The sequence below is a fragment of the Solanum stenotomum genome, chromosome 2, assembly GCF_019186545.1.
Source record: "Solanum stenotomum isolate F172 chromosome 2, ASM1918654v1, whole genome shotgun sequence".
Taxonomy (NCBI): Eukaryota; Viridiplantae; Streptophyta; class Magnoliopsida; order Solanales; family Solanaceae; genus Solanum; species Solanum stenotomum.
In genome coordinates this window covers 70,533,883-70,559,760 of record NC_064283.1, presented here as the reverse complement: position 1 = coordinate 70,559,760, position 25,878 = coordinate 70,533,883, and the positions used below count along the sequence as shown (strand labels likewise).

Genomic DNA, 25,878 nt, shown 5'->3' with positions numbered 1-25,878 from the left:
AAGATAGATATAGATCTAATAAACACACAAAATTTAACTCCCTGTCAAATAATATTATATTGTAAATTCAAATTCAAATTTTATGTATATATCATGTATTTATTTTTTAAAAAATACAATTAATATATTTAAATAATCTTATAAGTAGTCAATGATATTTTTTCTTCTAGAATATAGATATAGATCTAATAAACACACAAATTTTAACTCCCTGTCTAATAATATTATTTACAATTCAAATTATATACTATGAATAATCTCTACATTTACGAGCCTATGTTTTCCATCTTTTTCTTTTAAATGGGCATTTGTTCAATGTTGACTATATTCAATACAATGAATTTAAAGCATGAGTATTTGTTCAATATTGACTATCTTCATCACGACCAATTTCAAATAATTTCTCTTTTGATATTTAAAGAATAAATAAACATATACAAAACCTAACAAGAAATTTTGAAACTATAAGGTTTAATTTTTTATTTAAATAATTAATTTCATAAAGTGAGGATGCTTGTAATGATTCGGTAAGTCATTTTTAGAAATTTTCGTAAAATAACCATTTTACCCTTCTTGATTTTGGCCCTGAGTCATTTTTGAATGAGTTTTGAAATTGGTTTCAGGTTTTGAGTTAAAAGTTGTGAATTTTGAGAATTTTGGAATTTGAAAGGTTAAAGTTGTTAAAAAATGGTTTTCGGTGTCTTTTGGAGTTTCGAGTGTCATAATTGAATTATGTCGATTCCATCAAGAAATATGAAAATATTTGTCATAAGAGAGTTGTCGGTTTCAGATTCGAAGTCTTTTTGAGGATTTGAGATCCTAAGATGTTAATTGTTGAGATTTTAGCCTTTGGGTTGATTTTGGTCAATATTCGGGGTTCGCATGTGTCACTCCCCGAGCCTACACCATGGGCGGGACTGGCACTCAAATACTATTGTTGGCCCCAAGCGAACCCTTGGTCTGGCATACTACTCAGCGAAAGACTTACTCATGATAAAATACTTTAAAAAGTAAACTGAACTGCTCAATAAATACTTAGAATGTATAAAGAAACATTCACTAGCCAAAATGGCAACTCAAGTCTCAAATATCAAAATAGAAATGGAAAGACTCAAGAACTAACATCAACCAACTGTCTATGAAGCCTTTAACAACTGAGATGGACATCGGGACAAGACCTACGACATCCTAATGAACTAAAATGATAAAGTAATGAAAAAGGGGATCCTCTGAAAGCAAGGAGGCTCATCAACAACTCTGAAGCTCAATTGGATCAACGATGTGCTGGATGTTGATCCTGGTTACCTAAATCTGCATCATAATAAGATGCAGTCCAACTGACATCAGTACATTGAATGTACGAGTATGAAAGGGAAATTCTAAAACAAGATATAAACTTGAAAAGAACTGAAGAACAAACCTGGTCTCAACTCAACTCAATTGAACTGAATTCATTTCAATATAAAGCAGTATAAACAAGTGCAATATAATGAAAAACTTTTTAAAACATGGATAACAACTCTGTGTATTTAGAAATACAATAATAACTATGTATGTATGCAAGGATACAATGTAAAATCTGAATGTATGTAAAAATACAATTTACTTTTGTGTATATAAGAATACAAAATACTTATGTGGGAGTTTCTCTAACCGACAACCATCACTTAAGAGTTATTGTGATGATGCAACGTTTTGTCTCACGCTGCCAGGGCCGTCTTATACCTTGCCAATGGTATAGAACCTGACTACTAAGTGGATCCACTAATCTATGCTAAAAAACACTAAGGAATCATCTAAAAAGTATAACCATTTTCTACCCATGATGGCTACATGGTTTATGGGGGCTGGGGGTTGTCTGAACTCTTCCCCATATCAGTGCTCAATACTACTCCCAAAATATAATACTAGCACTTATGTTTAAAAACATACTTATTTCTGTGATTTGAGATAATTGCTCAAAACTTAGTTCAAAGGCTATCTTGGAAATCAAAGTTTCCTCTCTTGCTTAATTATGAAAGCATTTACTCTTTACTGAAAACTAGCTCAAAGGCTTTTTTGGAAATCTCAGTTTTCTTTCTTATTTAAACATGAAAACATTTTTAACTCTTTGGGAATACATAGTCCCGATATACTCTTATGAAGAAATGAACTTCAAATCTTTTACTCGTTACTCAACTCAAAACTCAGGTCTTAAAACAAAGTTAAAACATTTGTAAAAGACTTTTGGAAGACTCTCTTAACTTCTTTTGACCTGACTCTTAACTTCTCTTGACTTGACTCTTAACTTTCCTTGAATTGAATTATGGATTCAAGGATTGTGATTTGTGATAGAAAAGATCTCATGATGTTTAGGAGTGTTTTTAGATAGTTAAACATGAGAAAAGATCAAGAAATCACTATCTGGAAGCAAGTCCACGATGCGGAGATGCATTTAATTATTTGGCCGCGAAATAATTTTTTTTGAGGTAGAACGGCCTATGACCACTCAACGACGCGGAGAAAATTTGGTCAATCTTGAGGAACAGGTCCGCGACGCTGACCTGGTACCCAGATTTGCCCAACTTGTTCCTTCTTCGTTTTCTAACCCCAATTCGCCTAAATTTGATTCTTTTTCTCAATTTCTCTTTAGATTCAGATACCCAACATAGATACACAACATATGTACACATGAATCTAATCAAACACAACTCTAAAATCAACCTTAAACTCTAAAAAAACTCCTCAATCTCATCCCAAATTCAAGAACGAAAGCAATTCAAGAATACAACTCAAGAACATCAAAGTCTCAATCTTTTAGGACAAAAATCATGCTGAAATAAACATGTTTGGCGCATAGGTGAACGAACCCAATGATGTGTGAACTCGCATACCTCGTAGGATTGAATCCTTGGCGAAACCCGCACTCAATTCCTCAAGAAATCAACGAATCCTTGTTTCTTCTCCTCTTCTTTTCTCTTCTCTCAAAACCCCAACTCTTTTTTATGAAGCGTAAATTGAACCAAATCAGTTTAGACCCCAACTTAATTACCAAAAACGAAATTAATTAATAGGGTAGTGAAAAGATCAAAGTACCCTTCTAAAATTCGGTTTTGACTTTCCTTATCTAGACAGCCCAACTTCAAATGTGCATATCTCCCTTATACGAACTCTAAATCGCGCAAACTCGGCGGAGTTGGAAAGATAATTCAAAGATCTTTCCTAAGGTATCTTGAAGCACACTTAAATCATCCTGAGCTAGGAGTTATGGTCGTTTGAAGTTGACCCAAAACTCATACTTAACTTAATTTTGTCAAACTTTCCAAATTTGATTATTTCCAAAAATGATTTCTTTCTAATTCTAAGTCTTTCTAGTAGCGGGGTGTTACAAAATGCTCGGATTAGAATTTTGAGAGTTTCATTGGATTCGAGGGATGATTTTAGGTCTAGAGGAGGTCTTGGTTGAATTTTAGATGTCGCAATTATTTATCCTTTTTAGGTGTTATGATTAGTTTCTTGTGACTTATACGGACTCGGGTCAAGTAGAACTAGGATTCATTTTTCGATGGTTCCATTGTGTCGGTAATGTCGAGTATAGTCAATTTGCACATATGATTTGTGTGTACAAAATTTTGAATGAATCTTGAGAGTTATTTCGGAAACATTTTATACCTTGTGTGATTCTAGTGCAGTGTAATTTGTTCATCGCGAGCCAATCCAAGCAATTACGATGGTCTGTGTGTTATGTATCGCGATCGCGTAGCTCTGGGTGAATTAGTCATCGTGATCGCGTGAGTTCCAATCGTGATTGTAATGGTCAAGCTTTGATAAGTTGACCCATTTAACTCATTGCTATCGCGAAGCCTTGGTCATTGCGATAAGCATTTTTTATCTGCAGGGTTTCAACCCCATTTCATCATTTTTGAGTTTTGAAAGCTTAGGTGTTGCAATTTGAACCAGATTTTTAAGAAGAAATGGGTAACCATTTCTAATATAAAATCTTCATTTACCCATTATTATTAATGAATTTACTTGTTCAAATTATGATTTATGGAATGGTAATTTGGCCAAGAACTTGATAAAATGGCGATTTTGAGCTAGATTCTAATCTATTTTTTATTCAAAATGGTTTTCACCAATGAGTTCCAAATGTCTTGGGTAATGTTTTCAAGTAAAGAATTTCAGATTCAAACCTCATTTTTGAAATTGGATTTTGAGTTGATTTAACCTATTTTGCCAAATGTATGAATTGAGTGTTGTTATTTCTGAAATTTTATTGTGATTACTTGATTTAATTAGATTCTGTGACTTTGGACATTGTTCGGAAACGGAAGGCTCAAGTCTTGGATTGACTTTTGATTGAAATTAAGGTAAGTGATCTTCTAAACCTTGTAAAACTTGTAGATTTTTGTATTTCCCTTCATTGTGTGTGTTGGGGAGTAAGGAGAATGAGGTGATGAGTTCATTGATTCCACTTGATTGACATTAACGGGAAAAAATGGATTAATGAAAAGACAATGTGTTGATCATAACGTTTTGTGAATTGCCTTGTTGTGAATCCTAAGGTGTTGATTGATGAAATGCTTTGATAGCACTATTGTAGACTTGAGTTGTTTGAGTTATTGTCTCTTTCTTGTGGTGTGAAATTGTTTATTTGCATTAATTTTTGTACACTGTGATGAGACAAGTGATGATTATTGATGTCGAGGTCATTTCCGACAAATATATTGATGTTGAGGTCATTTCCGACAGATGTTATTAATGTCAAGGTCAGTTTTGGTAAGTGTATTGATGTTGATGCCATTTATGGTAAGTGTGTTAATGCCAAGGTCATTTCCAGTGAGTGTTATTGATGCTGAGGTCATTACCGTCGAGTTCATGAACTATGGGCGATTCACATGAGTTCCGATTGATAATATGCATGGTAAATCTTGGAATTATGTTCGGTGTATTTGATTATTGTGTCTTGATGATTTGATACTTGTGATTGATCTACTTGTCACTTATGATTGATATCCTTGATACTTGTTGGTTGTTGAACTGTGACTATTAGACTGTAATTGTTAAGCCATGTGAACCGTATATTGTGAAATTGTTAGTTTGAGTTGATTTCTAGGCAAGTTGTAGTTTGAGGAGGTTCGGTTGGGATGAAAGGTGTACTCTTTTTCTAGCTAGTTTTGCCCCTGATTTTTATGTTGCTTGTTGAGTACCGTGTTGGTTGGTAGTCACTTCTTGCTTCTACACTTGTGTAGGTTCTGAGTCTGGATCTGTGTGTGCTCTTTTTTTTATTACATCTGAGGCTTTTTAAGGATACATTGATAGGTAGTTGCTTGTCATTTCAGCGAACCCTCTTCTTCCTTTATGTTTATGATTTGTTCTTCTTGAGATCTTGAGACTTGCAATTATATTTTAATTTTGTATTTATATATTAGTGGTTTGTACATGTGACACCAGATTTTGGTGGTTAAATAAAATGACTAAGTTTTTTGTCTTTATGTTATTCTGATTTTACTTTCCACATTTCTTTTGTTTCGTTGAATTGAGGCTGACATGTCTTGGTGGAAGTAGACGAGTGTCATCACGTCCATTTTTGAATCGTGACAATGATTCAAAATTATATAACAAAATTAATTGCCTTATTTCACTCTATATAACGCAGGACTCTAACATCCAGTGGCGGAGCCACCTTATTGCTAGGGGGTTCATCCGAACCCCCTTCGGCGGAAAATTATATCATTTATACATGGTTAAAATAATTTTTTAGGTGTATATTGTAGACGTCGAACCCCCTTTGGCTACTTTGTATGTTTATATCTTCAGATTTCGAACCCCCTTATTAAAGATTCTGGTTTTGCCACTGCTAATATCATTCACATGTCTAAAACGAGACTTTGAGCATTGGCCAATATAATACGAGAACTCAACATTGTGTAAATTAAAAATGTAGTTGGGTCTTACTCCGATATCACATGAAAAAATGAATTTTAAGTTTAATTAAGCTCAAAAACAAAAAGAATCACAAGGGCAATAAGGTTTATTGATTTTTGTAAGACATTAGATAGTAGGTAGACTAAGAAAATAGTAAGGTGAAAGTGTATATATATATATATTATTTTATTTTAAAAAGAGAGGTACATATATTGATGGAAGACATAACCTACCCTATCTTCAAATTCAATTATCATACTCTTTATTTGGCAAAAAAAAAAGGTAAAAAAAATTGTTGACATTGAATAGTATTAATTATTTAATATTCCAAAAACAGCTTTAAAAAATAAGTAGGTGATCTGTCTAGAATCTCATTGCATTTGCCCTTCCCTTTTTAGCAATAATAAAACAATTAATGCACTTTAATAATTTCAAGCATGTCCTAATTTATTCTATGATACATTAAAGTAAATTAAAATATTTTAAGAGTCTTACCTGTTAATCTACACTTTATTATATTCTTCTTGTTAGCTTGTTCATGTGCTTCTCCTAACTTTTACATTTTCAACATTATATTATACACACTATTTTTTATTATAAAACACATGAGCTATTTTCAACATTATATTATACACACTAATCACTATTTTATTAAAGTATATAAGCTATGTTCAGCCTTATATCAAACACCATTTTATTTGTAAGCTCGAGATATTTTAATCTCTAATCAAATTTTTCTTTATAAGTTGGATAATCTAATTTTATATATATATATATATATATATTTGATGATCCAACATTTTATTATTCCTTAGTGAGATATTAACTTAAAATGAAGAAAAAATGTATTAAAAATCAAGGCACAAACAAATATAGTTAATTTTACCCTATCCCCCTTAAACGTTTGAATATGAAAAAAGTGGAATGACATTGAAGATCCCTTGTATTTGAATTTGATTATTAGTCGGACTCTACTATTCATCACTCTTTGCAAAAAATAATAAACCTCTTTGATCTTAAATCAACAATCAAACATGAAAAATAGAAGATGAAATAACTAGTATATGTATAGGTTATGAGAGAATCTACACATAATTTTACGAAGAATAGGAGATGAAATAACCATTACGAATAACTTAGGCATAATACATAAATATGCCTTTTCAGTTGGCTTTAACTCACATTTATGCCCTCCAAGGCTCTAACTTTGGGTGTGCACAAGTAGACACTTATACTACATAAATGTGAACAAATAGACACACATATTCTACATGATATCCTACAAGACAATTTGCGTCCTACGTGCATTATGCCACAGGGGACTCGTGTGTCTACTTGTTCAATTTTATACAGGTTTAAGTGTCTACTTATGAGTTGTGCATATCCCAAAAATAGAAAGTATAAATGTGAAATAATGTAAGGCTGTTCAAAACCAAATCGAAATTGATAATGTGAACCAACTTTTTTTATTGGTTTATCGATAATGAGTTATTCATTTAGCGGTTTCAATAACGATTTTTTTAATTATCGGGTTATTAGTTCTTTACAATTTGAGGTTTTTTCTAAACAGATTAACCGATAGTAAATTATATAACTATATTTATACCATTTTGCATATAAAATTCTTGACTTAAAGGTCAACTTCATAATTTTATTTCTGGTTGTCTCAAATTCTCGGTTATTCTACAATGTAACGATGTTTGCTTTTTGAGCAAGATGCAATCTGTCTACTCTCGCGCATGCTTCATTTGGTTTGTCATCTTGTTTCTAGTGATTCTCAATGATTTTCTTGTGTCATAGTTAAACCGATAATCAAACTGATAACGATTAATAAACATTAATGATTCTATAACTGTTTAACATATCTACAAACCGATAATCGATAAGTCAAACTGATAAACTCAAAACTGAACCTAACAGATCAATATACAATTATGAAATAAGATCAAGTTAAAACACACATTTACGTATTATTGGCACTAAGTACTTACTATGCCAAACGACCAAATTTACTCCAAGAACAAAAATGGGACCAAAAGGCAAAAAAGTGAAATGATGACAAGGCCAAATTGGAAAGAGCCCTTTCACAATACAAAGTGTCAAAGTGCCAACCGTAACAGAAGAAAAGAATAGTAACCTCCCATTTGAGAGAGAGAGAGAGAGAGAGTATCAAGGGGAAAGAAGGGTCTGAAGAAATCGCCGATTCTCTAGGAGAAGAAGAAGCCAATAGAAAAAAATGGGTACGCTTCAAACTTGGAGGAAAGCTTATGGAGCTCTCAAAGACCATACAACTGTTGGCCTTGCCCATGTTAATAGCGATTTCAAGGTCACCCCTTTTCCCCTAAATTTTCTCTTCTATATATTTGGGTATTTCAGATTATCTTTTCTGGGTTTTTTTCCGCACTTTATTTGGTGTAAAATTGAGCAATCAAGACTGAATCTTGGATCGTGGCAGTAAAGCCGGCAACTCTTGCACTTTATACTTGAAAATTACTTCGATTTTTTGATGTTTCGGTGGTGGATTTTGTTGATTAGGATGTGGATGTGGCGATCGTTAAAGCTACCAATCATGTTGAGTGCCCACCAAAAGACAGACATCTTAGAAGTGAGTGTTTCTTTACTCTTTAACAGATCCAATACTATGGAGGGAAATCTGAGAAATTTTTGATTTGGGGTTCTCATATTTTCTCAATATTGTGTTTGGGGTACTTGCTTTTAGGAAATCATGTGTTTTTCTAACCTGGGTTTCTTTCTTTTTGGTGTAAAAGTTGTTTTGTAGAATTCGGTTAATCACTTTAGTTGTTAGGGATTTTACTTGTAAATATTCATTTAGGTTTGTATTTTTTTTATTGTTATTGATTTGTGTTTGTGTTGTTACAGTAGAAATGTTGGTGGTAATATTGTGGTATTGGTTCTTGCAGAAATTTTGGTTTTTACATCAGCGATGCGACCTCGTGCTGATGTTGCGTACTGCATACATGCACTTGCGAGGCGATTGGCGAAGACACATAATTGGACGGTATGGAGTGTGATACAGTTGGTTTAATTGACAAAATCATGTACTTGAGTGCCTTTTCGCGGATTTAATTTATCTATGGGAGTGCATTTTTATTGATGTTTTGATATTAATGAGACCATATTTTATGATTGTGGCTCCGATTATTTGGATTTTGGAGTGTAAAATGGAACAGTTTATGTTTTTCTTAGTACTATTGCAATATGTTCCACTTCCCCNCCCCCCCCCCCCCCCCCCCCCCCCCCCCCCTCTTGCACTATACACCTATGGCTATATAACTTGTTAGCTATAGGGAAAAGTACATCAATATGTTTCACCAGGGATTTGGGTGAATTAAAGTAGTCCAGAAAGATCTTCACTTGCAACTTTGAAGGCTCTAGTTTAGGTGGTGTCTTGGAATTTGTCAGCACAATCACCTCTTCTTTGCGGTTTACTATTTTGTGACGTACTTTACACTTAAGTTGCTTAACTAGTCCTTTCCCTTACTGATGTGTTTTACATATAAATATCTTTCCGCATTTTCTGAAATAGGTAGCGCTGAAGACGTTGATAGTAATCCACAGAACATTGAGGGAAGGTGATCCGACATTTAGAGAGGAACTCTTGAATTTCCAACAGAGAGGACACGTTCTCCAAATGTCCAATTTCAAGGATGATTCAAGTCCAATTGGTTGGTAAAATTACCATAAATGTTCTTTTGAGTTTCTATTTACCTTTAGATTCCATCAAGTTCAACCAGAATGATTCTATCTTTTCCGTTCCTCCAGCTTGGGACTGCTCTGCCTGGGTACGAACATATGCACTCTTTCTGGAAGAACGACTTGAATGCTTTAGGGTTCTGAAGTATGATATTGAAGGAGAGCGCCTTCCTAAACCCGCCCAAGGGCAAGAGAAGGTTAGCATAACACTGCTGCACTTTCTGCTAACTATTCTACATAGTTCAAAAAGTTGTCTTTTTTTCTGTGAAGAAAATTGAATAAATTTAGCCTACTAGAAGCAAAGTCATTTCATTCATTCCATGCTTTTCCTTCCCATGAATTGGATAAATCATGTGGTCTACACCATTGGAGACTTCAGTTCCTGAAACATTGTGGAGAAGGTGCTTTGGCTGTCTATCAGCTATTTTATACATCTCCCCTTCCCTTGTTTCCTGCACTAAGTTGAGGATCTGTTAACATGCCTAGTTGCAGATCCACAGTTTCTCTCAGATATATTGCATATTATTAATTACTATGTAAAGATGATTAATAGAACCACCTTAATTTTTCTTACTTATTGATACTTATGATGCTTTGGAATATTAACAAGAAAAAGAGTTATGATGCATTGGAAAGTGGAACTTTTCTTCCTGTGTTACTGCTGTCTATGTTGTGTTGACATGACATACAAAAGCAGAGCCGGGATTTGAGTCTTATGGGCTGAAGATTCTAGTCCTTTTACTGGGTTCCAAATTAATAATTTGTACACATTTCATGGGATTTCTTAAGGCAAATACACGGTTTTTGGATCAAAGCTACTGGGTTCGGCCAAACCCCTAACTAGTATTCTAGCTCTGCCAGGGATGACATATAAGGCTAATGAAGGATAAAGGACTTGGTACTCACCTAACAAGTTGTATAAAGAAAAAAGAGAATGCCATGATAGTCCAGACACAAGAATTTAAGTGTGGGTGTTTAGTAGATTAAGCATTTCAGAATACCACAATCTTGCATTTGAAGCAAAATTGCATTTGTTGAATCAAAGAAAAAGCAAAATTGAAGTCACTTGTTAGATAAAACCATAGAAGTACAATAACCCACATTGAAGTTCCTACCATAAAAAAGAAAATATTAACAAAAAAAATTGTTATCTATAATAACAAAATTACCGTGATTATTGAGACTTCAGATGCTTTATTGGTGCCTTTGATACAAATTAATTTCAGAAAAGAAGATATTTCTATGGTATGTATGTTTTACAACTTAACAGTGGGTTTACGTCGTACTAACTCCAAAGGAAACCTCTCGCACTTCCAATAAAGTCACGTGGAAATTGTCTATTTGGTACAACATTTAAAAGAGGACATTGAGAAGAGCCAGGACTTAATTTATTTTCCTGCAACCGTAGGAGTAATTGATTAGGTCTTTGGTCTTTGATACATTTAATATCTTCTATATATCATTACTTGAAATTTGAACTATCATGTGCATTGCAAATATCTTCATACTAGTTATATTTAAGAATCAATTAATAGCTCTTATGAGTGATTAACATTTGGCTGGTGAGCTGCCGCCACAGTGTCATTTTCAGTGAATTTCTGTCACATTGACCTAAATGAACTGTCTGATTTCAATACAGACACTGCTTGTCTACCTGCTGCTAGAGACACTAAGTTTGGTGGATTTAATGAGTTTTAATCTGTTGCTCGTTTAGTCAGTATGAATGTAACTTCCAAGTGTCATTTACTTTTGACCAGGGATACAGCAGAACTAGGGAGTTGCCCAGTGATGAACTTTTGGAGCAGTTGCCTGCTTTGCAGCAGTTGTTGTATCGTCTAATTGGATGTCGGGTAAAGTTTTGAAGATTGATAAACTCTCTTTTTATGTCTTTTGGATGACATTCCTAGTCAGATTGTAAGAGCTCTATATTTCATCTATTTGGGGTATAATATCTAAAAGTCTTTACTTATATTACAGCCTGAGGGAGCAGCACTTGGAAATTATGTGATACAATATGCCCTTGCTCTGGTATGTTTTTTTATTTTGGCATACCCTTTTATTTTTGGTTAAATATTCTGGCTACCTGTGTTAAATTGATTGATATTTTATACCTATCAAAAAAGTTCGTTGATACTCGTAAATTGAGTATCCAAGAGTTTGACCTAATAGTTGATGAAGTGGGTGAAAACCACGGAGACCAGGATTCAAATCCCCTAACAGAGACAAAAAATGAAAAATGAATTTTTTTTCTATCTAAGTTTTTGGTGGGCAGTTACCTAGACTGCATTGCCTAAGCTGACAGCTGACATCAATTTGCAGACTTTACTGTTGAATAAGTGGTGTAAAGATTTACTCATTTTTCATTCCAGGTCCTCAAGGAGAGCTTCAAAATCTATTGTGCTATAAATGATGGAATAATTAATCTTATTGACAAGGTGCATTTGACTTTTAGCCTCTTCTATAACATGACCTCATCAAAATATTGCTCGTTGCTGTCATATCTGTTTGACATTATTTTTCTACTGATTTTAATTCAGTTTTTTGACATGCCAAGACATGAAGCTATTAAGGCCCTTGATATCTACAAACGAGCTGGCCAACAGGTGAACACACTGACAAACTTGATAGAATATTTTGTTTCTTCGCTATTTTGGTAGAATATTTTTTTTCTCCATTTAAAAAAATATTTTGTACTCTATACTTTCGTTTCTTACTACTTGTCTATCACCATGGGACATTTCCGTGGGTTTATGGTGGTTATCTGTAAGTTTTATCATCTTGTTTCAGGCCATGAACCTCTCTGACTTTTATGGGGTATGCAAAGGATTGGAACTTGCCAGGAACTTTCAGTTTCCTGTTTTGAGAGAGGTAATCATACTACCAAGCTTCTGTATTGATTGATTTGTCTTCAAATTTGATGGTCTGTCAGCTTGACACTCTATTCTGGTTTTCAGCCTCCTCAGTCCTTCCTTGTGACCATGGAAGAGTATATAAAAGAAGCACCCAGGATTGTCTCTGTGCCAATAGAAACTCTGGTACTACATTCTTTTATTTCATAAACATGCATATGTTCTCCAAACAAATTATATGCCAACTTCTGTTTTTCTTTTGTTTAGTGCTGATCTATGTTTTCCTTTCTATATCTTGATAAAGTGTATAAAGCTGGTTATAGTGTAGCAATATACATGTCTATTGTCTAATATCACTGTTGAATACTAACATTATTAACTATAACTAGGATTATCCGGAGAGGCTTATGCTTACGTATAAACAAGAGGATGAACCTTCAGCTTCTGAAGATGCTCAAGATTCAGCCAACGAAACCCCACCTCCTCTACCTTTAGATGATGCTGTTGTTTCAACCACCGAGGCTCCTTCCCCGCCAATGCCTCCACCCCCAAGCAGCTTGGAATCTGATGATTTACTGGTGACCTCAGCTAGTCTTATTGAGTTATTTATTGTTTATCTGGAATTTGATGGATACTGTTTTGGGATATCTCTTTTTGTTCCTACTGTTACTAGTATTTTTGTTGTTTCAGGGGCTAAATGCACCAACTGGTTATGCATCAGCAATTGAGGACAGCAATGCTTTGGCTTTAGCGATAGTTCCATCTGGTAAATTATCTAATTTCACCTACTAATATGTAGAACACTTCTTGAGAAAATTGGGTGTTGGTTTATTTTAAATGAACTATTATTACTTCTTGCAGGGACAACACCATTTGACTCAAATCCTGCTCAGCCAAAAGATTTTGATCCTACTGGATGGGAGCTTGCCCTGGTCACTACTCCCAGCAGCGACTTATCTGCAGCTCAGGAGAGACAATTGGTAAGCCCTTGAACTTCAATTCTTAAAGGTTGTGCTTTTTTTAACTGCAAGGGTACTGAATCTGGTCCTTGGTGTCAGACTGCCAGGTCTATGTAGTAGTGTACCTTCATGTTTAAACTCTCTTCATCCCATTTGTTGTGGTTGCTGTCAAATTTATCTTTTTCTCCGCAAATTCTTGATTGAAAAAAGGGATATTGCAGAGTGCTAATCTCAACTGTATTTTACTTGGTTGGATTTTGTAATGCAATGTTGATCATAATTGGGGAGAACTCTTTGAAACCATTTTTGATAAACTTCTCTAAGTGGCTTCTCTTTGCATGTTCATTTGCAAACGGAACTGAGGGAAACATGTAAAGCATTGAAGTTAGTTAACATAGGGGGGGTTCTGATGCTTAATACTGATTACAGTTCCTTATCTTTTTATCTGCTTTGTGAAATCAAGTAAATATCTTCTTTGACATTTGTTTCGGTATCTTTCTAACAGGCTGGTGGATTGGACTCCCTCACACTGAATAGTTTGTATGATGAAGGAGCATATAGAGCATCTCAACGACCAGTATATGGAGCACCAGCCCCTAATCCATTTGAAGTTGCTGATCCATTTGCCATGTCTACCACCATGCCTCCCCCTCCGTCAGTGCAAATGGCTGCGGTGCCTCAACATCAAATGAATCCTTTTGGACCATTCGAACCTGCCTATCCACAACCCCAAAATCCAATGATGAATCCCCACAATCCTTTTGGTGATGCAGGGTTCAGTGCATTTCCTGCCAATCATGTTGCTCATCCACAAACAACCAATCCTTTTGGGAGTACCGGCCTGATATAATAGAAGTTGTGCATCCACACGACATATCAAAGTCTTGGCAGTTAAGTGTATCGCCTGTCAATCATGTTGCTTTCCCACAAACAATCAATCCTTTCGCGGAGCACTGGGTTGCTATATTCAAAAGTTGCACATACATGAGTTGTAGCAGACTTGGCATAGTCGATTTTGTTAGTGAATCTGCGGTTGTGTAAATCATTCACGTGATATAGTTTTCGAAAGCAGTCTATATGTTTGCTTTTAAGATGTAAAGATGGTTATAATGGAGATTCAACCTTTTTTTTCAGTTGATTGAAATCACTCCCTCTATGTTATGGACTTAATAGATACCTTGCCCTCTTTGTGCATTTTTTTAGTATATATCAACCTATATTGTTCCATTGCTATCATAAGTACCTAATTAGCAATAACAAAGAAAGGGAAGATAGTATTTAGTAGAGAAGTTATATAGTACAATAATACATGTATCCTTTTAACTTGGTTTTAGTTTGCATTTATGAACTCCAACTTTGGGTATGTACAAATAGACATAAACGCTCTATAGATGTGTTTGTCTACTTGTTCAATTTTATACAAGTTTAAGTGTTTGTTTGTGCACGTTCAAAGTTGAAGGATATAAATGTTAGTTGAAGTCAAGTTAAAGGACACGTCTAGGTTTTATGTGTACATTATTTGGTATCAATATGTGAAGATGAGAATGGTTCTTGTTCCACTCCCTACAGTTGCTGAAAAAGCAAAAGAAATCTGCAAGTCAAGTTTTTGATTTCATCAAAGGAGACCAAAATGCTTTTTAAAAGGAGTGAGTATTTATTCCACATGAACTGTCACTTCCTATAAATTTCACACCACAACTATTAGTCGTTTCTTTTGCCTATCTAAACTATCACCATCTATGTATTAAAACATACCAAGTCGAATAGATAGGTACAAAAAGAGAATAACTGATAATTTATCTTATCAACTTCGAGGTATATTTTCATACACAGATGATGATAATTAAAATATAAAAAATGGAACATTTGATAGTTAGGATATAAAACTCATAAAAATGTGTTTTTACCACTAATAACTCATATAAAAATGAACCACCCTTCCTTAAAAATTCTTTATATTTCATGTGGAGGTGGTCAAAAAAAATAAATTAAAACATGATAATCAAACATTAATTTGGATATATAGGTGAACCATCTTTACTTACTTATCCCTCTTTGAGCAATCAATAAATTTCAAGAATGTTGACCCCTCCACCTTACATAGAAAAGAAATTATACTAACCTTGGGGGGTCCCCTAGTTGAAGGTCTAAAACTTTCTCTAATGCAATAATGTTCACATTAATTTTTCACACATAATATTATTAAGATTTTATTTTAATCTATCTTTGCTTAATGTTTCAACTTTATAACCAAGAACCTGGATTGTGTTTTCCATAATTAATTGCAATAAGTATGTAGGGTCCCCAAGTATGACTATAATTATTCATGTATTAATTGCATTCATTAATCAAAATAAAATAATGGAATAATACATGATCTTTAGAAGTTGGGGAATTCGGTGGTCCGCCATAACTATGGACAAGCAAACAAAGTAGCAAACGTTTTGTTCAGATTAGGTTCCAAGCTAACAATGACCGATCAACAATTTATCCTACTAGTACTCCTCCAGATGCTGAAATAGATCAACTTAAGACAGATCAAAATGAAGAACTATATAGTAAAGTAGTATAACAGTTAGCTTATTTTGATAATCTATCTGTAACCACTAGTACTAAGAGTGATAATGTACCGTCTAATGTTTAACAATATACAAAATATCCCTTTATCCAAAAAAATAATAATTGTTCTTCATACTGACAATTTTGATTTGAGAATTATTTGGATTTTACTTTTGTAGTTAATAATATTCAATAAATCTATGTCTTAGCAACTTTTGAAGGAGATATCTTGATAGCTACGTGAAATAAGCAAAGTACCACTTGAGAGGTCAAGTAGGATGAATAAAATTCCTAGCGAAATTTTTAATATCGATCTCTTTATGAATTTTATGTAATGTGAATTTGAATTAGTTAGATCAGTGAATTTCATATACGAATATGAAAGAATGTGAAATATATTATCATTTGGGTCTTCTATTCAATGGATGGAGCGTAGAAACTAAAAAGTAATTAGACTGCTTTATTGTTTGCTAATTTTGAAATTGTCTACCAAATAATTAAAAGACTAATGGCTTGAAATTGAAGATTATTGAAAGTGGTGTGGGCCAAAACATAAATATGGTTGAATTAAATGGCCATTAGAGTATTAACAATTCTTCTATCAGAATCAAACGATAAAGTTGTCCACATATATCCTATAGATCATGGGTTTGAGCCGCAAAAATAGGTATTAATGTTAGCCGAAATTGAATTTATTGGACCAAACTTTGAAAGTCTGATATTTAATATCTATTTTCATTTATCAATTACTGAATTACTCAAACCCATCCCTTCGTAATAAAGGAGAAGAAGTACTTAGTAGAATGAGACGATCATAAATAAATTCGAGATTTAAATTTTTTGAAATTGTTTTTTGTCATTTCTTTAAAATTTGGATTTATACCTATCATTTTTTACAAATTTGACAAACTTTTATATATAAATCTATTTCAACATTGAAAGTACTTAATTCAAATAAATCTACAATTATAATTATATAGTATGATTTAAGTTCTCCCATACACAACATTATTTTGTACAAACAAAAAAAAAAAGAATCTTTTTTAATGCTATGTTGAGAAGAATGAAACATCCCATATTCTTAAGTTAGCATAATTGATAGTGAGATAGCCATAAAATTCTAATTAACCTTCAATATAAATCAATCATATAAAAGTAATAATCAAATCAAATAATATACTATGTGTATGTATATAAAAATAAATATCTTTTCTTTATTCATGGAATATAAACATCTAATACAGATAAATTTTATCGTTCATACTATTTAGTTTTATTCAAATTCCATTCATTGAATCAAGGACATTGAGGTAGGGCTTACCTACATTCACATATCAACAATATTGTTAGTCAAATTTAATGATCAAAATGTCAAAACAAAAAAATAGTATTAATGTTTGAATTAATAATCGCAAAAAAACGTCTTAGTAAACTACAATTAGCACATAGTATTTATTTGATTATTGAGCACCAAAGTACACAAATACTAGATTTGAAGTCATCTAACTCATCATATTAAAAAAAATTGTAAATTTNTCAAATTTAATGATCAAAATGTCAAAACAAAAAAATAGTATTAATGTTTGAATTAATAATCGCAAAAAAACGTCTTAGTAAGCTACAATTAGCACATAGTATTTATTTGATTATTGAGCACCAAAGTACACAAATACCAGATTTGAAGTCATCTAACTCATCATATTAAAAAAATTGTAAATTTATTCGCTTAAAATAACTACACACGTAGTATTTGAAATTGGTATATAAAATCAAATTTGAAGCAAAATATTTGAAATTTTATATGATTGAAATTTAGACACATATAACTAAAGTATAATTTTTTTTTCATGAACTTCAACTAATCTAACTTCAGATATTTTTATTAAACCTTAATTTCAAACACTCTGGATATTTATAATTCTTCCAAATTATATAGGCACACACAAACTTATAAAATAAATTCAAATTAAGCAGGTTAAGCTAGTGGATATGCAATGTAAAATCATGATTTGATTTATTTCAAATCAGTATTTAAATATGTGATTTGACATCATAATTTCAATCCTAAATTCTTAAAAAAATATGATCTAAATTTCTAAATTGTGAATTCATTTTTTAAAAATGTACAATTTGATTCATTAATATATTTGTAAAAAAAAATCATGAAATTATGTGTATATGAAAATATAAGAAATTGTTCCTATCACGTGAAAAATATATATTAAAGAATAATTAGTTACTGCTATTATTGACAAGAGGATCTTCATGAAATTATGTGTATATGAAAATTTATAATCAGAAATATTTATTATAAAAGGAAACAATAAAATATGTTAAATACAACACGACACTTTAGAATATTCTGATATCTGATATAAACTACAATATGTTCAGTTGGTAAGACTATATAAGAAATACGAAATTTTTGATGAGTTTTCATTTTTATGAAAAAGAAAAATACAATATTACATATCTAAACAAAACTTTAGTATCGAATCAATCTACTTTCAAATCATAATTTCATATCACATATCTAAACGTAAATTTAAATAGCAATGTCCAAATAAAGCTTTAGTATGTAAAAAAAAAGTAAAAGAGCGTGGCAGTGTGACAGACAGATCTATATGATGAAATCCAGCATCTGATGGGCCCCAAACCTACCTTTTGTTGGTGGTCCAAAATTGATGGGTGGGCCCATTTACATGTTTTTGGATCCAAAGCCTATACTTTCTCAAAGAAAATACAATTTATTTTTTAGAAAAAAAATAAACAAAAAAAAAAGAAGAGTAAACAAACAACTCATAACAATACTTTTGACTTTTCTTAAATTTTTTTTTTTGAAAAAACAAGAATATTATTGATAAAATAATATGAGTACAATTTGTTCTTCTCTCTTAAGATTTATTCGCGATTCGAGGACATAGCGTATTTCTCGAACTAGAATAATGTAGATCTTCTTGAGATTTATTTGATGTCTATGAATATTTCATGAATTTGTGGAATATTTGAGATTTCTTTGATAAAGACAGTATTTGATGTCATCGCAATCTCTTTGTGAATATCCAAGAGTTATGAATATTCGAGATTTAATTGAGAAAGACAATATTTGATATTTTCATGACCTCTTTGCGAATACTCAAAATTTATGAGATATTCGAGAATAATAATTTTTGCCTTATCTTTAGTTATTGAAATATATTTGAAAAAAAATAATTATGGGAGGGTAGTTTGAAGTAACGCTATAATTATCTTGTGTGATTTATAAGTCACGAATTTAAATTGTTAGATCAATTAATATGTTTGTGATAGACTATTTCTATCATATCCATACGATAATTTCTTTGTACTCGAATTTAATGCATTTGAGCCAAAGATCTATTGAAAACTGTCTTTCTTGATAAGATTTATATACAATCTACTCTTTTCAAAACCCCATTAAATGAAATTTCACATGTTATTATTATTTGTTGTTTGTACTTTATACAACAATTTCTTAAATTTCTAGTACATGAATATGAAATGTTTCTTTTCAAGAGTAAAGTTCTTTCTTCTTTTTTAAAAAAATGAAGACCAAAACTAATAAGATGAAGATGTAATAATTACTAGTATAAGCTAATTAAATTAAATAAATGAATTGGTACGAAAAGAAGAATCCAGCAAATGTTAGCTGTTGAATGTATACAATTATTTATTAAACTTAAAGATGCTTTTCTTTGATCGATTTATTTATTTTTGTTTGTTTTTTCCATCATATCTTTATAGGAATATAATTCTTTTCTATAGACTCTAGCGGCTAAACTAGATTTTCTTCATTAAAAAAATTCAACATATAAAAATTTTATATGAAAAATCAAGAAATTCAAACTTATTATTATTATATGTTGAATTTTTTTTCCTACTAAGGAAGTTGATTGAATCACGAGGGAGTTATTGCCTGATTATGATTTCGATCAAATTTAATAATTTTTATTTATCAGATTTTAGAATACAATTATAATCAGTTATAGCTGTTATTCTTAAATTTAGAATTTATAAAATTTAAATTTTGATTCCGCTTTTAGATTGAACCCCTAGATTTACCTTTGACAATAGTGGTGAAGCCAAAATTCAATATAATATAATATATATAATTAACCTTATTCTAATTGGTTAGATACCTCATTAGGATTGGTAGAGTAAGACCTAGCCCTCTCTTGCTTGTACTTATTCATATTGAGAGTTTTTATGTTTATTATTAATAAAAAGCCACTAGACCAGGGTCTAGTGGTATAAATTTGCTTAAGAAAAAATAAAAATTGGATTGTTATTACTTATTGCTTCATAATGTATTATATTGTATTGTATTATTTTAATAAATACATTATTTGGATATTATATCGTTCAAAATAAAATTATTAAAACAAAATTTAAAAAATATATTAAGATAACGTCGTGATCACACCAAATCAATCATTACATAAAATTAGACTTCTCATCAATATCTAGCTGGACATAAAATACCGAAAATCAAATTATTGAATGGAGTCAAAAAATTTGGTAATTGGGTATTCGATATGGTATTCGGGAGTAAAATTTTAGAATTATGGAATTCAGGTTTGAGTTTCTTATGAGACATTAGTACCATTTGGTATTTTTCGAATACGAAATTATTTACTTGATGAATATCATGAATCAACATATCTATTACTCATTAGTACAAATCCAAAGAAGAAAGTTAAAGAATAGACACAAATAACCTAAATACATGTCTTTTAATTGTATCAATTAGTTTTTCTTGATGTCTTCTTACTTATTATATCGTGCCTCCACATAAAAAAATGATTGAAAAAAGAGTATTAACTTTATAATATAATCAGCTACAACTTCAATACGGTATTATTAAATACCACACCAAACCAAATTCAAAATTTTGTTATTTGATATCTACTTTTAACTACCAATTATAAAATTATTGAATCCAAAATTTGATAATCCCTAACTGAATATCGAATGCCCAACCCTATCAATGCCTAATAAATTTAAACGATACGACATACTAAAATTTAAATAATCATCAACACAAACATGATATTTATCAATATACTACATGTAACAACCATTAAACAAGTTGTAATACCCTGGCTCCCTTACTTTGACAGATTCAGGTCTCCTTTAGCTTCCTTTTCTTACTATTCAATCCAAAATAAAAAAATATTTTTCTTCATTTGTCTACTTTAAACTATTTTCCCTCTTTTCCCTACCTTCACTCAACATTATCTTCCCACTGATTCTTCAATTATCTCTCACTTTGTGTATATTAAGTTTGTGTTATTTTTTTGTATTTTTTCATTTTGGATCATCAAAAAGAATGGCTGCTAACAAATTTGCAACCATGTTACACAAAAATACCAACAAGATCACAATGATCCTTATCTATGCAATCTTGGAATGGACTCTTATAAGTTTACTTCTCCTTAACTCTTTTTTTTCTTATATGATCATTAAATTTGCTGACTATTTTGGCCTAAAGCCACCATGTCCATTGTGTTCAAGAATTGATCATTTGTTTGAACATGAAAAGACTAAAGCTTTTTGCAAAGATCTTCTTTGTGAAGCTCATGCTATAGAGATATCTAAACTGGGGTTCTGTTTAAATCATCAGAAATTGGTTGAATCACAAGATATGTGTGAGGATTGCTTGTCATCACGCCACGATGATGATCGTGGCTTTATGGAGGATTCAAGATTTGAATTGTTGAATAGTTGTTGTTCTTCTTGTTGTGATGTGAAGTTGGAGAGGAAATTTTCAAATGAAAGTTGTGATTTGATTAAGCCTTGTTTTGATGATTTGGGAGATACCCAAAAAGGGAATTTGGTTATTGAGTCAACTAATGATGATTTGGTTAAAGAAAGATCAGATTTTGATGAAGAAAAAACTGATCTTGATGATATAGTTCTTGAAAAAGTAATGAAAGATCAAGGTGTTCAAGTTTGTGTAATTGAGGATTCATCTTTTGAGTTTTCTTCTCAGCATTTGGAGTTTTTTGTTGAGTGTAGTGGTCATAAGTTGGTTCCTGTTGAATTGATTGATTCAACAACTGAGGAAGATCATTGTAAAAACCATGAAACCGACGAAAATTGCGAAAAGAATGATCAAGGAGAAGATGAATTGGTTGTTGAGATTAACAAGATTGAAGAGGAAGATAAGTTTGCAGTTCTTGATTCCATGGAGATGGAAGAAGATGAAAATGGTTTTAGTTTTTGTGTTGAAGAATGTCATTCAGTAAAGGAGTTTGATGAACAATTTGATGTTAATACTCAATTTCACCAAGAATCTGCTAGAGATAATGTTCAAATTGAGGCTGATAATGTTCAAATTGAGGTTGAAAGTGTAAGGGAAGTAAATGATTCAGATGTTACACCAGGTACATATTCATAATACTCTAGTAGTTTCTTGTCCTTCGATTTCTGTTACTATCTGTTGATTCATTGTAATTCTTGTTCTGTTACTATCTGTTGTTTCTTGTACTTCGGTTACTTCTTTCTGGACTGTTTTTTCTTGAGTGGAGGGTTTAGTGGAAAATAGCCTCTCTAACTTTGAGGTACGAGTAAGGTCTGCGTACACTCTATCGTCCTTAAGCCTCACTTTGTGGGATTACACTTACTGAGTATGTTGTTATTGTTGTTGATTGTTTTTTGCTTTACTTTTGTAGTTTCAGAAGAGGTTTCCTAACTGTTACTATCTGCTGATTCCTTGTGCCTCGATTGTCGTATTCTTTTGTTTTAGTTTCTGTTATGTTTCTATCTGATGTTTCTGGACTGTTTTTTTTTCTTGAGTGGAGGGTCTACTAGAAATAGCCTCTCTACCTCTGATGTACCTTCCGTAGACCTCACTTTGTGGGATTACACTGAGTATGTTGTTGTTGATTGTTTTTGCTTTACTTTTGTAGTATCAGAAGAGGTTTCCGAAATACTACAAATTGATGAAATTGAGGCAGAAGTGTCAATTGGAAATGAAATTCCTGATATGGATTTATCAGATGAAATTCCATGTGAAGTATCTCTTAATTGTTGTACACATGAAGAACATTTCACAAGTTCTGCTCATTTCCATGATATTGATCATCATGGTAAGGTTAAAGCAAATCTTTTCTTTAGCGCGACGAAAGAAAAGCTTTAAGAGTGTTTCCTATGGTTGTGCTGTTATGTATTCATTTATTTATTTTGTTGTATCATGTTAGGTCTTAAAGAAGATCAAGACAAATTAGTAGAATTGAAATTGTTATCACTCGAGTTTGATGATGATCATGTGATGAACAACGAATCATCGATATCTTCAAAATTGGATGAGATTGAAGAAGAAAAAGTTCCAGAGACGCCAACTTCTATCGATAGCTTCTATCAGTTGCATAAGAAGTTACTACTCCTTGAGAAGAAAGATTTCGGAACTGAGTCTTTGGATGGGAGTGTGGTTAGTGAGTTAGAAGGTGGAGATGCAGTTTCATCAATCGAACATCTGAAATCAGCGTTAAAAGCTGAGAGAAAGGCTCTACACGCGTTGTATACAGAGTTAGAAGAAGAGAGGAGTGCTTCTGCTGTGGCTGCTAATCAAACAATGGCTATGATAAATAAGCTTCAAGAAGAAAAATCAGCAATGCAGATGGAAGCATTGCAATATCAGAGAATGATGGAAGAACAATCGGAGTATGATCAAGAAGCGTTGCAGCTCTTGAATGAGCTTATGGTAAAGAGGGAGAAGGAAAAGCAAGAGTTAGAGAAAGAATTGGAAGTATATAGAAAAAGGTTATCGGAATATGAAGCAAAAGAAAAGGCGATGAGGATGTTGAAGAGAAGCAAAGATGGAAGTGTTGCAAGAAGCGGATTGTTTTCATCTGCCTCTTGTAGCAACGGTGAGGACAGTGAGGAGTTGTCTATTGATTTGAATCAAGAACCAAAAGAGGATGTCAACTTTTATTGTCATCAAGAATGTGATGATCATGATCATAAAGTTCAAGTTGATGCTTTTCTAGAATTGGAAGAATCGTTTGTTGATTTCGAGGAAGAGAGGATGTCCATTCTTGAACAGCTAAAGATGTTGGAAGAAAAGCTTATATCTATGGATGATGAAGATGCAAAAGAATTTGAGGATGTTAGACCAATGGACGATTCATATAGAGAGAATGGAGATCATACAGAGGAAATTTCTCGTTTAGATGGAGAGATAAATGAACATGCCAATGGTTTTTTGAGTGAAATGAATGGGAAACTAAACATCAATGCAAAGGGAAAGGGACTTCTTCCACTTTTTGATGCAATGAGTGATGAAAACGGAGATGTTATGATCAATGGACATGAAAATGGCTTCCATTCCAATGGTATTGATGAGGAAAACAAGAAGCTAGATGTAGAAGAGGAGTTGGATCTTCTACATGAAAGGCTACAAGCTCTCGAGGCAGATAGGGAGTTCCTAAAGAACTGCATTAGCTCATTGAAGAAAGGCGATAAAGGGATGGATCTTCTTCATGAAATCTTACAGCATCTTCGTGATCTAAAGAACGTTGATCTTCGTGTAAGGAGCTCAAGTAATGGTCTCATATTATAGTCAAGTGCTAACTCACTTGTCGCGCCAAAGAAGATAAATAGGTAATTTTTGCTCTCTTTATCTCAACAATGTCTTATGTTCTTGTAAGTCTATCACATTGTCTAACTTCTTTCATCTTCTTTTTCTCAATTTCAGACCATGATCATAATAGAAACTCAACGATGCACTCGAAATCTATGCAATCGCTGATAAAACTCTGCTTGGAAAATCACTTGACAGAGAGATCAGGCCTTGGAAATGGTCTGGTCTAAGTTTTTGTTCTCAAGCTTCAATGATCATTTGTCAAAGTTGAACCAATTTTTTTTGTATGAGTTGGTGTCAATTCTCCAACTTTTGAGGGCAAAAGAGGGGGAATGATGAATGTGTGTGTAGTCCAATTAGGGTGAAGCCATTCTATCTTTAAAAAAAAAGTTCGTGGTGTTCGAGTCAGCTTACGTGCGTCTTTATTACAATCAGGTACCTGCTATCTACCACCAGCACTGATCTAGCTTTTGTATGTTGTGAAAAGGACAAAGCACTAGCTTTGCAAAGCTGGAGAGGGTCCAACAAAGATTCCAGTGCCAAGAAATTTGTCTTTGTTTATTGTAGACAAATTAGGAGTAGCAACAATTTTCTTGTCCTTTTTTTTCCTCCCATTATCATTTTAAAAGGGTTTTAAGGCATGAAGGGGAAAGTAACTTCTTTTTTGCCTAATCTCTCATTTCTTTTTCATCATTTTATCATATGAGATTTGTTAAGTATTTTTCAAAGTTGTCTAGTTGTACACTACATTTGTCTTTGTAAGAGTACATAATGAGTGAGTATGTTAATTTTGTTTTGTTTCTTTCTTTCATTTATTTGACAGCCAACTTTCATTATTTTCTTTATTGTAAAAATGATTTAAAAAATATGGATATTCACAACTATACAATTGAATAGTAGTTAAGAGAGAAGGAAAACCAAATATTTCTTTTCAACATATTGTTTTGGTTTAAGCAAAAACAGAACTTTGGTAGGTTGCGTGAGAATAACTTATTCAACATTTAAAATTTCTCTTTTAAAACCATTGGAAAGGACAATGCAAGAAAAACCATACAAAGACTATAAAGACAAAAATGATATATCTAATATTATGAATGATTGGTTCTAGATGAACCATTTTATTTTCGTAGGCCGTTCTCACGAGTCAGAGATTTGGCGCAAAGTGTGTAAATTTTCTTTTCAATTCAGTTGTGTTAAGGGCGTGAAAAACTAAATATACATTTATAATACCTAACATTTAACCTGTGTACATCACATAATTTTCTCTCCACCTAAGATGGCTCCGCCC

The 25,878-nt window shown here is 32.4% G+C and overlaps 2 protein-coding genes across 5 annotated transcripts; both read left to right on the top strand.

Annotated features, from left to right (window-relative positions):
• Positions 1 to 8,034: 8,034 nt before the first annotated feature.
• Positions 8,035 to 14,603, top strand: LOC125857186 (putative clathrin assembly protein At2g01600). Its single transcript, XM_049536870.1, has 15 exons — positions 8,035 to 8,233; positions 8,443 to 8,512; positions 8,829 to 8,926; positions 9,455 to 9,593; positions 9,691 to 9,818; positions 11,379 to 11,471; positions 11,599 to 11,649; positions 11,991 to 12,056; positions 12,159 to 12,224; positions 12,409 to 12,489; positions 12,576 to 12,656; positions 12,860 to 13,048; positions 13,161 to 13,236; positions 13,332 to 13,450; positions 13,935 to 14,603. The coding sequence occupies exons 1-15, from the start codon at positions 8,144 to 8,146 to the stop codon at positions 14,277 to 14,279; spliced, it is 1,692 nt and encodes a 563-aa protein (XP_049392827.1). The 5' UTR covers positions 8,035 to 8,143; the 3' UTR covers positions 14,280 to 14,603.
• A 6,494-nt stretch (positions 14,604 to 21,097) lies between these two features.
• On the top strand, positions 21,098 to 25,399 carry LOC125857176 (myosin-binding protein 2). 4 transcript variants are annotated; one of them, XM_049536857.1, is made up of 4 exons: positions 21,098 to 22,392; positions 22,918 to 23,097; positions 23,218 to 24,610; positions 24,705 to 25,399. In XM_049536857.1, the coding sequence occupies exons 1-3, from the start codon at positions 21,336 to 21,338 to the stop codon at positions 24,567 to 24,569; spliced, it is 2,589 nt and encodes an 862-aa protein (XP_049392814.1). In that variant the 5' UTR covers positions 21,098 to 21,335; the 3' UTR covers positions 24,570 to 24,610; positions 24,705 to 25,399. The 4 variants fall into 4 exon arrangements, with proteins under 4 accessions (XP_049392814.1, XP_049392815.1, XP_049392812.1 ...); XM_049536858.1 differs by having other exon boundaries at positions 21,099 to 22,392; positions 22,924 to 23,097; XM_049536855.1 differs by having other exon boundaries at positions 21,099 to 22,392; positions 23,209 to 24,610.
• The last annotated feature ends 479 nt before the right edge of the window (positions 25,400 to 25,878 follow it).